Source organism: Marmota marmota, unplaced genomic scaffold, assembly GCF_001458135.2.
Source record: "Marmota marmota marmota unplaced genomic scaffold, marMar, whole genome shotgun sequence".
NCBI classification, from domain to species: Eukaryota; Metazoa; Chordata; class Mammalia; order Rodentia; family Sciuridae; genus Marmota; species Marmota marmota.
The window spans coordinates 1,736,218-1,752,074 of record NW_026000241.1 but is presented as its reverse complement, the minus strand read 5'-3'; the positions used below and the strand labels follow the sequence as shown (position 1 = coordinate 1,752,074).

The 15,857-nt window shown below is 40.1% G+C and overlaps 1 protein-coding gene across 2 annotated transcripts in view; it reads left to right on the top strand.

The window, feature by feature from the left end:
• The window catches only part of LOC107145225 (zinc finger protein 709-like), a 31,143-nt gene extending 17,685 nt beyond the window's left edge, over positions 1–13,458 (top strand). Inside the window, exons 4-6 of one of the 2 annotated variants that reach the window (XM_048795564.1) lie at positions 4,642–4,778; positions 5,170–5,230; positions 9,296–13,458. In XM_048795564.1, coding sequence (XP_048651521.1) covers positions 4,642–4,778; positions 5,170–5,230; positions 9,296–11,207 — 2,110 coding nt within the window. In that variant the 3' untranslated portion in view covers positions 11,208–13,458. The remainder of the gene's footprint in view (positions 1–4,641; positions 4,779–5,169; positions 5,231–9,295) is intronic. The other variant, XM_048795565.1, reaches the window with a different exon arrangement.
• Positions 13,459–15,857: the final 2,399 nt, after the last annotated feature.

The following is a 15,857-nucleotide window of genomic DNA, read 5'->3' as shown; positions in this document are numbered from 1 at the left end:
CTGTTCTAGGCTCCTTTGTTAGCGCATCTCGCGTCCCAGAGTTCCCTGGGCTGCCTCTGCGAGTGGAGTGATGACCCGCAGTGGTAGTGGGAGCCGTGCGAGAACCGGACACCGGGAAGCGGGGGGCGGTGAGTGCTGGCGGGCCTTTGGGACCGGGGAGTGGTGGCCTTCGGAACCGGCCGGGGCGGAACCCGAGCGTCCCGCCTCCCTCTGGAGTCTGGGGCCGAGGCCACCGCTGGCCGCGATCCGCCCGGCCCTCTGTCGCCCCCAGCCCGTGGGGTGGGGCTGGGCCGGCAGCGGGGACAGGTGTCACTTCCCTTCCCCGAGCGGCGACTTGGGCTGCCGGGATCCTCCTCTGGGCTCCAGCCGCGCGTCTCCCCAGACCGGTGTGAGACCGTCGTCGGGAGACCCCAGCTCGCCAGCGGGCTTCCTGCGTGGGAGGAGAGGTTCTCCGTGGACTCCAGTCCGTAACAGGGCAGGGTCTGCCGCCCAGCCGAGGGGTCGCCCACGGTAGCATGAGTTTATTAGAAGGGATGAGAAAAAGGGACGCTTGCAAGGGAGAGAGTGGGTCCTTTCAGAGAGGAGGGCGCTCCCCTTAGGCTCTCCAGTTTTTATTGGGGGGTCCCAGGGAAGTTTCTAGAATACTGCCCAGGTCCACCTCTTGACTTTTGGCTGAGAGCAGAATGACGTCAGACTTTAAAGTCCCCCGTGTGAATGACAACTCTAGGTCATTTTGGCCCATGTTAACCTGTTCTAATTGGAACCTATTCTTACAGATTTTGTGTTTAGGGGAATTATCCTTATTTCCCTGAGTTCTTCGATCTGTGTAAAAGTCCAGGGTGATTTGTATTCAGATTGATGTTTCTGGCCTGCATTTCACCTGCAGACAACAGGTTGTTTGCTGAAGAATGTAACATATCCTGTTGACTTACACGAGGCAGGGCTGCAGGTAAATTCCTTTTCTTTTTTTCTTTGGTATAGGGGATTGAACCCAGGGCCCTTAACCACTGAGCCAGATCCCCATCCCTTTTAATTTTAAATTTTTTAAATTTATTTTTGGGGTATTGGGGCATTGAACTCAGGGGCACTTGACCACTGAGCCACATCCCCAACCCTATTTTGTATTTTATTAGAGATAGGGTCTCACTGAGTTGCTAAGCACCTTGCTAAATTGCTGAGGCTGGCTTTGAACTCGCGAACCTCCTGCCTCAGTCTTCCCAGCCACGGGATTACAGGAGTGTGCCACTGCCCTCAGCCCTTTTTATTTTTTATTTTGAGACAGAGTTTTGCTAAGTTGTGTAGGCCCTGACAGGAGTGGTACTTGGTGCGCACGGCAAGGTGGAGGAAGAGTTGATTTACCAGGTAAATAGGTGCCTTTTGCACTAGGTTGGTTTCTGCTTTTCTTCAGAGAATCCCCAGTTCCATCTTTTTTAGAAGACAGTTACATGTTTCTTTTCAAAGTGCCATGGTCACCTCCTCCCTACTCTTCAGCCTTCTAGTAAAGCTTCTCATTGAAATTTTCATACTGAAATGAATGGTATTTGGTTGTGTAGCTTTCCCCCTTACAGACCATGACATGTCAATGGGAGTTGAAAAAATGGATTATAATGCATACCTATGGAATCTTGATCTGGGCCCTTAAAATAGTTTTAACTTAGATTCATTATTTTAATGCTTAATAAAAAGAACTGGGGAGCACAAATGTCATGGGATTTTTTTGTGAGTTGAATCCATAAATTTTGGATAGAATGGCTCCTGTGTTAGAGCTAGTGGTACAGTCCTGAGTATAGGAGTGTCTCTCTTTTGCCATTTGTATATTTGTAAATTAAAACCTTATTTGGGGCTCGGGATGTGGATCAAGCAGTAGTGTGCTCGCCTGCACAGGGTGCTGGGTTCAGTCCTCAGAATCACATAAAAATAAAGATGTTGTGTCCACTGAAAACTAAAAAATAAATATTAAAAAATAGTTTCTCTCTCTCTCTCTCTCTCTCTCTCTCTCTCTCTCTCTCTCTTTAAAAAAAAAAGAAAAAGAAAAGAAAAAAAAAAACCCTTATGTGGGGCTGGGGTTGTGGCTCAACAGCTCACTTAGCACCTGTAAGGCACTGGGTTTGATCCTCAGCACCACATAAAAATAAAATAAAGATATTGTATTCACCTAAAACTAAAAAATAAAAAAATAAAAAAACCCTTATGTATATGACTTTTCAGAAATAGGAATTAAGTTCAGATTCCAAGTGTCCCTTGTCTGAGAGATGGTCATATTACCTTAGTTCTACATACTGTTTATACCCACCTGTCCTTTCCTTGTGGATGTAAGTAATATGATGAAAATGCCATGGTCCTCTCAATTTCTTGGAAGATAAGGGAGCAGTAATTAAAATAAAATAAAGATGTTGTGTCATTCTTAGTTTCTTCTGTGGGTTAATTTCCTGACCCTACCCAGTGACATGAGTTTCTCTTGAACTTCATGGAGGTTCATGAAGTTCAGCTTCATGGACTATGTTTTGCCTTGTTTCACTTTGTTTTCATATGACCAAGTGTAATGTCACTTGTTGGCTGGTCAGGAATCATTTCCTCTTCAGTTCCTCAGAACTGAAAAGATGAGGAACAAACCAGTACTGAGGATTTGCTCCTTTGGCAGAAGATCCAGGTTGCAGGGCTGCTAGTCCAGAAGGACACAGAAACTCTGTGTCATCCCACATTTACTCTGCCCGTGTATGTCTTCCACTTGGTTGAAATAAGTGGTCCTCTGTAATAGACTGATAATACTAAGTAAAGCCCTCTCCCAAATTCCAAGAGTCATTCTAGTGAATTATTTACCAAAGAACATTAAAGGAACTCATGAATTTGTGGTTGACTGGGCATTTATGTGAATGGCTCTGGTACCCTGTTGTGGTTATGTCTGATGACTTGTGGGACTGAGCCCTTAACCTGACACAAACTCCAGATAGTGAACATTGTTGGAATCATCAAGATTCATAACTGGAGCCAGATGTGGCAGTGTACACCTGTAAAATGCCAGTGACTCATTACAATGACCCAAGAGGCTGAGGTAGGAAGATCACATGTTTAAGGCAGTCTTAGCAGCTTAGAAAGACCCTATCTCAAGATTAAAAAGGGGAGAGGAGGCTGGGGAATGTGGGACGGTAGCTCAGTGGCATAGTACTGCTGATTTCAGTCCCCATTGTCCAAAAAAGAAGAGGAGGAAAAAGAGAGGGAAAAAAATAAGAAAAAAATTCATGACTCCTCCTGTTCCCCTCCTTGACTCTTCTCTAGATTCCCCATAGATGAACATATTCCTGACTTTTTGGTTATCCCTTATACTATTACTGTGTTTTCTTTACCACTAAGTGCTGTTTTTATTTTGTTTTGTTTTTAATTTTGCCTCCTTTTATCTTTTTATAAATGTGGTTGAAGTAAGTGGTCCTCTGTAATAGACTGATAATACTAAGTAAAGCCCTCTCCCAAATTCCAAGAGTCATTCTAGTGAATTATTTACCAAAGAACATTAAAGGAACCCATGAATTTGTGATTGACTGGGCATTTATGTGAATAGCTCTGGTACCCTGTTGTGGTTATGTCTGATGACTTGTGGGACTGTGGGTTATAGTGCAAATATTTGCCTNTTTTTTTAATTTTTTTTAGTCATTGATAGACCTTTATTTTATTTATTTTTATGTGGTGGTGAGAATCAAATCCAGTGTCTCACATATGCTAGGCAAGTTCTTTACCATTAGGCTACAACCTCCAGCCCAATACATTTTTTAATTTTGAGAGGCTCTCACTAGATTGCTGAGGCTTTGCCATCCACCTGCCTCAGCTTCCCAAGTTGCTGGGATTCTGGACACATGCCATTGTACCTGGCTGGAAATTGCATCTCTTAACCTGATTCTCAATGTAAGAGAAGCCCAAGGTACACTATTGGGTCTTCTAGAAAGAGTTCTTTGAGTGTGTGTGCATGTGCACACGTGTGCTAAAATTGTGTTGGAAGTTGCCCTGAGGCTCCTGAGTGTGGAGATTTTTGAGAAAGACTGTGTTACCCTGCTTTTTCCCTCCTACCTGATATCTTCCCAGTAATTGCATACTGCTATAAAAAGGGACAGAGGAAAAAAGGATAAATGGCCTGTAATATTACACCAATAAGTTAAAATGAATTCTTTTGCTGAGACACATGGTGGGTTAATCAGGAACAGGATGGAGGTTTTTCATAAAAGGAATTGACAGTCACAATTTGTGTATCATTTCTCTCATTTCCCCAAGGTGAAGTAGACCCTCCCATTAGAGAGCAACACTTGTAGTGACCACAGTAAAACTGTACAGATCCTTTCCCTGTGTTCTTGGGTCTGGTAATTTATGAGGAAGTGAGTGTGAGCACAGGTTAAAATTCTCTGTGTGATCCACCTGCTCCACCTCCTGAGTAGCTGAGACACAGGCATGCCCTCAGCACACCCAGCCAGAAATCGCCACTTTTGTTTCATTGTAAATGGGCAGAAATTGCAACTCTTAACCTGCTTCTCAATGTAAACAAGACCCAGGGTACACTGTTCTACCTTCATGGATTACAGGATAAATGTTTGGAGACTACAGAGCGTGTGTGTCTTGTGCATCTGTATCATTCCCTCCTGTTACAAATTTGTCTAGGATGTTTCAGTACTCAATGGCCTTGCAAGATGTGATTATATACTTCACCCAGGAGGAGTGGGCTCTGCTGGATCCTTCCCAGAAGAAACTCTACAGAGATGTGATGTCGGAAATCTTTAGCAACTTGTCCTCTCTAGGTAATGACCAGACATCTTTGGCTTAGTCGGAAAATGTCTTTATTTATCCCTCCCTCACTTCCTCCCTCTTTCTTTCTTCATTTTCATTTACTTACTTTCTCTCTTTTTTCTTCCTATCTTCTTCCTTTCTGCTTTCTTCCCTCCCTGCATTCCCTTCCTTCTTCCCAAGGCCCTCACCCATGCTATTCAAGGGCTGTGCCACTGAATTACACTGCTAGCCAAGAAAAAGTGTTTCTTACCCATGAACTTTGTTCCACAATTTGGAACAAGGAAAAGGAATACCATGGTGTATCGATTCAGGCATGTTCTAACCATTCCGAACCTGGAAGCTAGTCAGTCGCATTTCTGTAATCCTAATAATTCATGGTGATGGTCTGTCTCTGCATTTTAGGAAAATTGTTGCAAGACAAGAACTGTGAAGATTGCTACAGAAATTTTGGGGGAAAGTTAAGGTAATTTTACTCCCAAGTGAAAGCAATGTCCCATAAGAGAATTCTAGTTCATGATTTCTTCCTGAGACAATGTTCTTGCTAATTGCTGAGGCTGGCTTTGAATTACTTTAGCCTCACCAGTAGGCGAAGAGTACATGCATCTGTCACTATCTAGATAACATGAAATTTAAAAAATAAGAAAATGATATTAAAAAGATCAAATTTATTTACTGAGAATATTTTTTAAACTTAATTTTATTTATTTATTTTTCATGTGATGCTAAGGATCGACCAATTGCTAGGCACGTGTTCTACTGAGCCATAATCCCAGCCCATACTGAGAATTTTTTAACAAGAAATGTGTACTTCAATGTGATATACATGTTCAGTATTTACAAAACAGAAAACCATATTTTAAAACCATATTCATGAATCTTACTCTTAAAAAATTAAGTTGTATATTTCAGGTATACACAAATTCAAGTATACAACCCTGTTTTTTTAAAATTAATTAATTATTATTTTTTTTAATACTGGGGATTGAACCAGGGGTGTGCTCCCACTGAGCTACATTCCCAGTCCTTTTTATATTTTACTGAGAGATAGGGTGTTGCTAAGTTGCTAATGTTGGCTTTGAACTTGCAATTCTTCTGCCTCAGCCTCTCAAGCCACTGGGATCACAGGTGTGTGCCACCGCACCTGGTTTCTCATATTCTGCATTCTATCTGTGGCCTCATTCAGCCTCACAATCTGTTTTTTTTTTTTTTTTCGTCCTCTGATCTTCATCTTCCCATTGTCTCCCCTCAGCTCCTGGCCCTGGTAACTACTCTTCTATTCTCTATCTTAGTGTACTTGACCTATTTCCCATGTAAGTGAGGTCATGCAATACTTGTCCTTCAGCGTCTGGCTTACTTCACTTAGCATACTGTGCTGTCATTTCATCCCTGCAGTGGCCAAGGGAAGGATCTCCTTAAGGAGATCTCACGCTTGTTTTCATAGCATGGCTGTTGTGAATGATGCTGCAATGCATGTGGAGGTGCAGACGTCTTTATAAGGTGCTGATTTCATTTCCTTTGGGTATATGCCTTAAAACAGTATTGCTGAGTTATGTGACAGTTCTAGTTTTTTCTTAACAAAACTTTCTATTGGGTTCCATAATGGCTGCAGCAAAGTACATTGACAACAATGTATAAGGTTTCCTTTACTCCATATCTTCCCCAATGTTGGTTATCTTTTCAGCTTATAATGGCCATTCTAATAGGTATGAGGTGGTATCTCACAGTGGGTTTGCTTTCCATTTCCTTGATGATTTGTGACATGGAGCACCTTTTCATACTGGCCTTGAACTTGTGATCATCCTACTTCAGCCTCCCAAGCCTCTGGGATCATAGGTGTGCGCCATCGCACCCTGCATGTCTTGCCCTTTGCATATGCCCATCACTTCTCTTTCATGCCTCTCTTCACACTTTCTCTCACATATTGCTCTCCCACCATGTGATGACATATGATATGTGATGATTCAGCCAGTAGACCCTCATCAGATTAGTGACACAATGGCGTCTGGACTTCCAAGCCTCTTTTTCTAACCCAACTTCTGTATTTTATGACAGTAAGAGAAAATGGACAGAGACATAACTTCTTAATTATGGCTTTAAATGTTTTTTTCCTAAATTGGTAGATGCTGTTTTCATGTAGTTGCTTGACAGAAGCAGAAGGTTTTTAATTTAATGTAACTCCTTTTATATATGTTTGCTTTTGTGACCTGAGCTTTTGGTGTAGTATCTACAAAATCAATGCAAGTCAGTGTCCAGGGCACTTTCTCCCAAGTTCTCTCTTCTGGTTGCTTTATAATAAGTTTCATTGTTTTGACCATTTTTCAATTCATTTTGTGTACTGTGTAAGATAGGGGTTCAGTTTCATTCTTTAGCTTGTGGAAAGGCACTTTTCTTGTACTCTTTTTGAGGAGGCTGTCTTTGTGTCTTCTTGGTGCTGTGGTCAAACATTAGTTGATGATAGTATATGTTCTGATCTATTTCTGGACCCTGTGTTATGTTCCACTAGACTGTTGTGTGTCTTTTTTTTTTTTTTTTAGTTGTTGATGGACCTTTATTTTATTAGTTTATTTATACATGGTGCCGAGAATCAAATCCAGTGCCTCACATATTCTAGGCAAGGGCTCTACCACTGAGCTACAACTCCAGCCTCAACTGTGTGTGTTTTTTTAAACAAGTATAATACCATTTTGATTATTATAACTTGGTAAAATGCTTTTGTGATAGGAAGGTGGTACTTTAACTTTATTCATCTCAGAATTTTTTTTGTGTTGTTGAGGGTATTTTGTGATTCTGAATACTTTTTAGTATTGTATTTCCTATTTTTGTGCGGAATTTATGATTTTTATCAGGATCTCGTTGAATATGTATTGTTTTGGGTGGTATGGACATTTTAATATTCATTTTCCTGATCCATGAATACAAGTTAGCTTTTTATTTATTTATAATTTTTTTCTCAGTGTTTTATAGCTTTCATTCTACAGATGTTTCACATCCTTGGGTAAATTTATTTTTAAGTAATTATTATTATTATTATTATTATTATTATTATTATTATTATTATAGTGGAGCTTGATCCCAGGGGCCCTTACCATTGAGCTGCATTCTCAGTTGTTATTTTTTTTTTGTTTTTTGTTTTTGTTTTAAATTATTTTGAGACAGGGTCTGTCAAAGTTGCTGAAGCTGGCCTGGAAATTGCCTCCTGCTCAGTCTCCTGAGTTACAGGGATTATAGGTGTGGGCCACTGCTCATTGACTTTCTTCGTGTTTCTCACTTTGACCTGCAGTTTTCTCCTCTTTCGTATCTTTGGCTTTGGTATCACTAGGATGCTGACCTCCTAAAACATTTTTGGAAATACTACACCTAGTGCTACTTCAGTATCAATTCTTGGAGTGCTTGTTTAAATTCAGCCTGGAATCCATCTGGCTTTGCACTTCTCTTTCTTGGTAGATTTTTGGTTACTTATTCAGTGTCTCTTGTTGTATATGGTCTGTTCAGGCTTTCTAGTTTTTCCTGACTCATTCTTGATAGATTGTGTATTTCTAGGAATTTATTCCTTTCCTCTTGGGTAGCCAATTGGTGGGCATGTATTTGTTTCTAATAGTCACATATAAACTTAAAAAAAATTATGAGGTGTCTATTGGACTGGTTTCATTTTATTATTATTTTATTATTTTATTTACTTGAATCTTCTCATTTTCCCAGAGCACCTCGGTTTTTTGTTTTGTTTTTGTTTTTGTTTTTCATAAAAGCAACTCTCACCATTACTGATTCTATCTCTATCTTTTCTGGTCTTTGTTTGATTTAGATTTATTATTTTGGTCTTCATTGTATCCTTCTTTCTGCTCCTTTTGTATTTACCTTGTTCTCTTCTTTCTAGTTTTTTGATCCATAATATTTGACTATATATGGGCTTTTTCTTATATTTTCAAGTTGGCATTTATTGTTTATGCATCCATTGTAGAGCTGCTTTGGCTTCATTCCATGAGTTTCAGATGTTCGTTATGTTTCCATTTTTGTCTCAAGATATTTTCATTTCCCTTTTAACTTTTTCCTTGATCCATGGATTGTTCAGGAGTATGTTATTTAGTTGCTGTATATTTGTGAAATTTCCAAGATTCTTCCTTTTACTGATTTCTAGTTTCATACCATTGTGGTCTCAGGAGATATTATATGGAGAAGTGTAGTATGCCAAAAAATTTTAAAAATAAGCAAACAACAACAACAAAAAGTTCAGCTTTAAACTTACTGATAAAGAAATTTTTACCAAAATGTGTATTTAAATGTGATGTAAATGTTTTTGCAAATCAGAAACAATAATAGGAATTCCCTATATGAAAATCACTATATTGTTGAATAATTTGGTCAAACTTTCCTACAAAGCATTCAGTCCATTCACTTTCACAGAGTTTGGACAGTGCAGAAAACCTACACTTCCTCTAATAATAGTAAAAACATCTGTCCAGTTTATAATAGTGAAGGTAGAATTGTTAATATTACAAACCAACAATAATGTAGTTCTCCTCTTTCACAGCAATAATAATGGAGAGCAAGCCTGTGAAAGTAAAGAGCATCTTCACTGTGGAGAAATCTTTAGCCATATTCTAAATCCTGATGTGAACCAAAGCTTTAATGGAGTTAAGCCATACGACTGCAGTGTGCCTGGAGTAGTCTTCATGTGTCTCTCATCCCTTAATAGATATATGGTTCATGATACCAGATACAAACTGTATGAGACTCAGGAATATGGGGGAAAACAGTATCATTGTAAGCTATATGAGAAAGCATTTACTGATCACTACTCCTTTCAAAGATATGAAAGGACTCAAATTGCAGAGAAGCTGTATGATTGTAAGGAATATGGAAAATCATTTACTTCTCATAAAAGTCAAACAAGACACGTGATATTGCACACTGGAGATGGACCTAACAAATACAAATTTTGTGGGAAAGCCTTTTACTATCATAGGTCAGCTCTGAGTCATGAAAGGACTAACACTGGAGAGAAACCCTATGAATGTAAGGACTGCTGTGGGAAAGTGTTCAATTCCCATGGAAAGGTTGGAAGAGACATGTTAGAACATACTGGAGATGGACCTTATAAATGTAAATATTGTGGGAAAGCTTTTAAATTTTCCCAATCAGTTCTGAATCATGAAAGGATTCATATGAGAGAAAAACCTTATCAGTGTAAGGAATGTGGGAAATCCTTCAGAAGTTGTAGTTCTTTTCAAGTTCATGAAAGGATTCACACTGGAGAGAAACCATATAAATGTAAACAATGTGGGAAAGCCTTCAGAGATATGAGATATGTACGAGTGCATGAAAGGATTCACACTGGAGAGAAACCCTATGAGTGTAAGGAATGTGGAAAAGGCTTCAGAACTTCTAGTTCTTTTCATATCCATGAATGGATTCACACTGGAAAGAAACCTTATGAATGTAAGCAGTGTGGGAAAGCCTACAACAATTCTTGGTATTTTCGTGTCCATGAAAAGACTCATACTGGAGAGAAACCTTGTGAATGTAAAGAATGTGGAAAAACCTTTAGCAATTGTAGTTCTCTTCGGTTGCACAAAAGGACTCATACTGGAGAAAAGCCTTATCAGTGTAAGGAATGTGGGAAATCCTTCAGAAGTTCTCGTTCTTTTCGAGTCCATGAAAGGACTCACACTGGAGAGAAACCATATAAATGTAAGCACTGTGGGAAAGCCTTCAAGGATGTGAAGTATCTTCGAGTGCATGAAAGGATTCACACTGGAGAGAAACCCTATGAATGTAAGGAATGTGGGAAAGCCTTCATCGATTTTAGTCCTCTTCAGTTGCATAAAAGGATTCACACTGGAGAGAAACCTTATCAATGTAAGGAATGTGGGAAATCCTTCGGAAGGTCTAGTTCCTTTCGAATCCATGAAAGGACTCACACTGGAGAGAAACCATATAAATGTAAGCAATGTGGGAAAGGCTTTGTTGCTTCTTCTTCTTGTCGAGTCCATGAAAGGACTCACAGCGAAGAAAAACCCTATAAATGTAAGCAGTGCGGGAAAGCCTTTCGCAATTGTAATTCTTTACGATTGCATGAAAGGATGCACACTGGAGAGAAACCCTACCAGTGTAAGGAATGTGGGAAAGCCTTCAGAAGTTCTGGTTCTTTTCGAATTCATGAAAGGACTCACACTGGAGAGAAACCCTATGAATGTAAGCAGTGTGGGAAAGCTTATAGCAGTTCTTGGTCTTTCCGTGTCCATGAAAAGACACATACTGGGGAGAAACCCTATGACTGTAATGAATGTGGGAAAGCCTTCAAGGATTCTTGGTCTTTTCGAGTTCACAAAAGAATTCACACTGGAGATAAACCATATGAGTGTAAACAATGTGGGAAAGCCTTTTGCAATTTTAGTTCTTTACGATTGCATGAGAGGACACATACTGGAGAGAAACCTTAGCAATATAAGGAATGTGGGAAAGCCTTCAGAAGTTCTAGTTCTTTTCAAATCCATGAAAGGACTCACAATGGAGAGAAGCCCTAGGAATGTAAGCAGTGTGTGAAACTTTCACGTGTTTTATTCAACTACCCAAAAGGATTCACATTAGAGAGCAACCCTTTGTGTGTAAGCAGCACAGAAAATCCTTCAATGGTTTTTATTCTTGTACATAAAAGGATTCACACTGGAGGGAAGCCCTATGAATGTAAGCCATGTAGGAAGGCTTTCCAAAAAAATCTTGATCTTTTATAGTCCATGAAAGGACCCATACTGGATAGAAACCCTTGCATGTAAGGACTTGGGAAAGGGTTCAAATGCTTGTTCAGTTCCAATCCATGAAAAGGACCCATACTGAAAGAGAAACCCTATTTATGTTAAGACACATGGGAAAGAGTTTTCTCATTTTCGTTTCATGTGTATAAAAGGATTACACTATGGAGGGAACCATCATGGCAAAGCCTTACTTGAGTACTTTCCAAGTACATAAAAGAAATATGAATGAGAAATATGAATGTACAGAATATGGGAAAGTGTTTGAGTCCTTTGTAAATATTGGAAGACGTGTGATAGTACCTAATGGAGAAGAGCCTTACAAATGTAACTTATAAGTTTCTCCATTTCTAAGGCATGAAAGGCTCACTGAAGAAAAACATTGAGAATATAAAGAGTGTGGTAAAGTTTTAGTTGTTTGAAATACGAGAGCAACCCAAAATGGAGGCAAGTGCTATAAATACAAGGAATATGTGAAAGCCTTCAAATTCTCAGTTTCTTTCCAACTCATGAGATAACTCCTACTGGAGAAATCCTATGAGAGGAGCATGGGAATTCTTTCATTGCCATGCGGTCTTCAGCCGAGAAAGGAATGCATAATGGACAGATGTCTTATGGTGTGAAAATGCCGTAAGGCTTGTCATCAGTTCAAATTGTAGCCATGAAAGATTCACAGTCGTGAGAATCTCCACGAATATATGCAATGTGTCAAACCTGGTATCCTACATCTTTTCAAATATATATGTAAGATTATACATGGCTTTGAAGCACTTCCTTTTAAAAATGAAGGAAAGTTTTCCATTTTACCAAGTGGGATTTTTTTTTTTTAATTTTTGGAGGGCGGGTACTAAGGTTTCAACCCAGTCATTTCACAACTAAGCTACATACCAAGCACTTTTTAAATTTTGAGATAGGAGCTCACTAAGTTGTCCAGGCCTGCCTTGAACTTGCAATATTCCTGCCTAATCCCCTTGAATATCTGGGATTACAGATGTCCTCCACCTGGCCCCATGCATTTTAACAAGTTTGGTTGTTTTGTTTTGTTTTTACACTGGGAATTGAACCCAGGGATGCTTTACCAGAGAACATCCTCAACCCTTCTATTTTTTGAGACAGGGTCTCACTAAATGCTGAGGTTGGCCTTGAACTTGGGATCCTCCTGTCTCAGCCTCCCAGGTCAGCTAGTAATTTAAGTCATGTGAAATCACACTGGAGAGAAGTTTTGTAAATGTAAGTTATATAGAAAACCTCGTTAATACTGAAGTATTTATTCTATGAAGAATTTACAAGAAAGAAATGCAAAAGTTCTGAGTATATTTTGTTCTTCAGTGTCTCATTTTTAACTTGGATATGTAGTAATTTGAAACATTAAATGAAATGTTTCAGCTGGGTGTGGTGGTACACACTTGTAATCCCAGCAGCTCTAGAGACTGGGGCAGCAAGATCACAACTTCTAAGCCAGCCTCCAGCAACTTAGGCTCTAAGTAACTCAGTGAAACCGTGTCTCTGAGTAAAATATAAAAAAGGGCTGAGGATGTTACTTAGTAGTTAAGCAACCCTAGGTTCACTCCCTGGTACCAAAACAACAACATATGAAATGAAATGTTTCTGTAAGAATTTAAGCAATTTACAGGGGCTTGGTGGGGTGTTTTTTTCCTATTATCTTTGCATTTTGATACATGGGTGGGTGAATTGTATTTGCAATATGATAGATTCAATTTTACACTGTTTAATTGGCACTTATGAGCTATTTAATTGTCATCAATTGTCATTAATGAGCTATTGAAAAGGGATGTTATGTCCATTGCTGGTCTGTGTGTCAGGAACTGGATATCACATTCCTCCTTTTGGGAAAAACTGTAGTTAAGAGAGTCAGTAGAGAAAAAGGTTTATTTTATTTTCCTTGCTAATAAATCATTGCCTTCCTCTTCTGTGTAATGTGTATGATGTGGTCTCACGATTCTTGTTATTCCATCCTTTTTTCTATTATAGTACACATTGATTTCCATGAATTATGTTCATTAAAATATGTAGACTTAGTTATCCATTAAAAACTATGTGATGCTGGGCATCCCAGCAGCTTGGGAGGGTGAGGCAGGAGAATCATGAGTTCAAAACCAGCCTCAGCAAAGGCGAGATGATAAGCAACTCAGTGAGACCCAGTCTCTAAATAAATACAAAATAGAGTTGGGGATGTGGCTCAGTGGTTGAGTGTTTCTGAGTTCACTCCCTGGTACAACCCCTCCACCCCAAAAAAAACCCATATATAATAGTTTTTAAAGAAATCTTCCACAGGGGTCACATGAGGTAAGTATATTTAAGTAAATTGTCAGAATACAAAACAATGGTCAGGGAAGACTAGATCATTTTTCATATTGCCTACAAAGTGTAGCTTTTTTTTTTTTTGTACTGAGGATTGAACCCAGGGGCACTTAACCACTGAGACACACCCCCAGCTCCTTTTTGTGTTTTATTTAGAGACAGGGTCTCGCTGAGTTGCTTAGAGCCTTGTTAAATTGCTGAGGCTTTGAACATATGATCCTCCTGCTTCAGCCACCCCAGCTGCTGGGATTACAGGCTTGGGCCACCACACCCAGCCAAAATGTAGTCTTGATGCTAAATTTTCAGATTTCTCTTAATATCGGTCTCTGCAGATGCAAAATGTAAAATCAAGCAAAAAAAAAAAAGTATTGTAGGCTTTGAGTATGTGATAAGGAACACATTCATGTGGTCCAAGTGCTTTTAGTTTTGTGATAACACACAGTTAAGTGGTAAAGGTAATAAAACATCCAAACTACTAGAAGGGATCCCAGGATCAGTAAATTCCTCTTGAAGTAGTAAGGGTAATCTACATTCCACACGGAACGTAGGATAAATAGAGAAAAGAATATTATAATTTGTGTGGAACAACAATAACAAAAACTCCTAATGGCCAAAGCAATCTTGGGCAAAAAGAACAAAGAGGCTTACAGAGAGATCACAGTGCTCAGATCAAAGACCGTGGTATCATCCAGCTTGATAGAGCTCAGACCTGTAACCCCAGCTACGAGGGAGGCTGAGGCAGAAGGAGCACAAATTTGAGACCAGCCTCAGCAACTTAGACCCTGTCTAAAAATTAAAAATAAAAAAGGGCCCGGGGTGTGGGTCAGTGGTACGGCACCCTAAATCGCCATTCCCCACAGAAAAATAAAAAAGAGAAACCTTACATAAACCAGTGGAACAGAACTGAGGAATTAGAAATAAACTCACACGTCTATAATCAGGTCATTTTCAGTGAAGTTGCTAAAGACGCAGTTGAGAAAGGACACATTTATTTATTTATGGTACTGGAGATGGAACCCAGAGGCACCTTGCCACTGAGCTACCTCCCCAATCCTTTTTACTTTTCATTTTGAGACAGTCTCACTAAGTTACTGAGGCTGGCTTGAATTTATGGTCCTCCTGCCTCAGCCTCCCCAGTCACTAGGGTTATAGGTGTTTGCACACCTGTAATCTCCGTGATTCAGGTAGTTGAGGCAAGAGGATTGCAAGTTTGAGACCAGCCTCAGCAATTTAGCAAACCCCCCCCCTTTTTTTTATTGTCAATGTGTGGGAGGCGGCCACTCTGATTCACATTCTCCTTCCCTGAGTGGAGAGGCTTTGACTGGTCACTGCATCTAGTTGTGACCTGGACATTGCCCCAGTCCCGAAGGTTGAGGACCAATCTTCAGACATAGGTGTGTTATCCCATGGACTGAGCTACACTCACCTGTTCCTTCGTAATACTACCCCTTTACCCTGTTTGGGATAGAATGTTCCATGGAAATGCCCTTTGTGTGTCCCCTTCTCTTGCTCTGCCTTTGGGTGTGGCCTTCCTAGATGTCAGTCAACCTGCCGACGGCAGACATCACGAAGCTAGACTCAGCCCGCCCCCCGAACCTGATCCCTTGCCTCATTTGAATGGCTTCTTCTCAATAAAAGGGTTCAGCATGCACTTGTTCACTCTCTTTCTTCGGACCCTTAAGGTCAGAGGAGCCGTCACAGGACCTCAAAGAAAAAGAGATTTCTGTCTCTTGTGTGGTTACTTCAGGCAGCCCAGTTCCCCCGGAGTGACCCTGAGTGTTTTGGTTGTGAGGAACGTGACATCAGTGGACCTTTATTTTATTTATTTATATGTGGTGCTGAGGCTCGAACTCAGGGCCTCACACATGCTAGGTGAGCGCTCTACCGCTGAGCCACAACTCCAGCCCCTAAAACCTGTCTTCAAAAAAAAAAAAAAATTGGACTGGGGATGCAAGCTCAGTGGTAAAGCACCCCTGATAAAGTGGGGGCTGGGCTGGTGGCTCAGTGGTAGAGCACGTT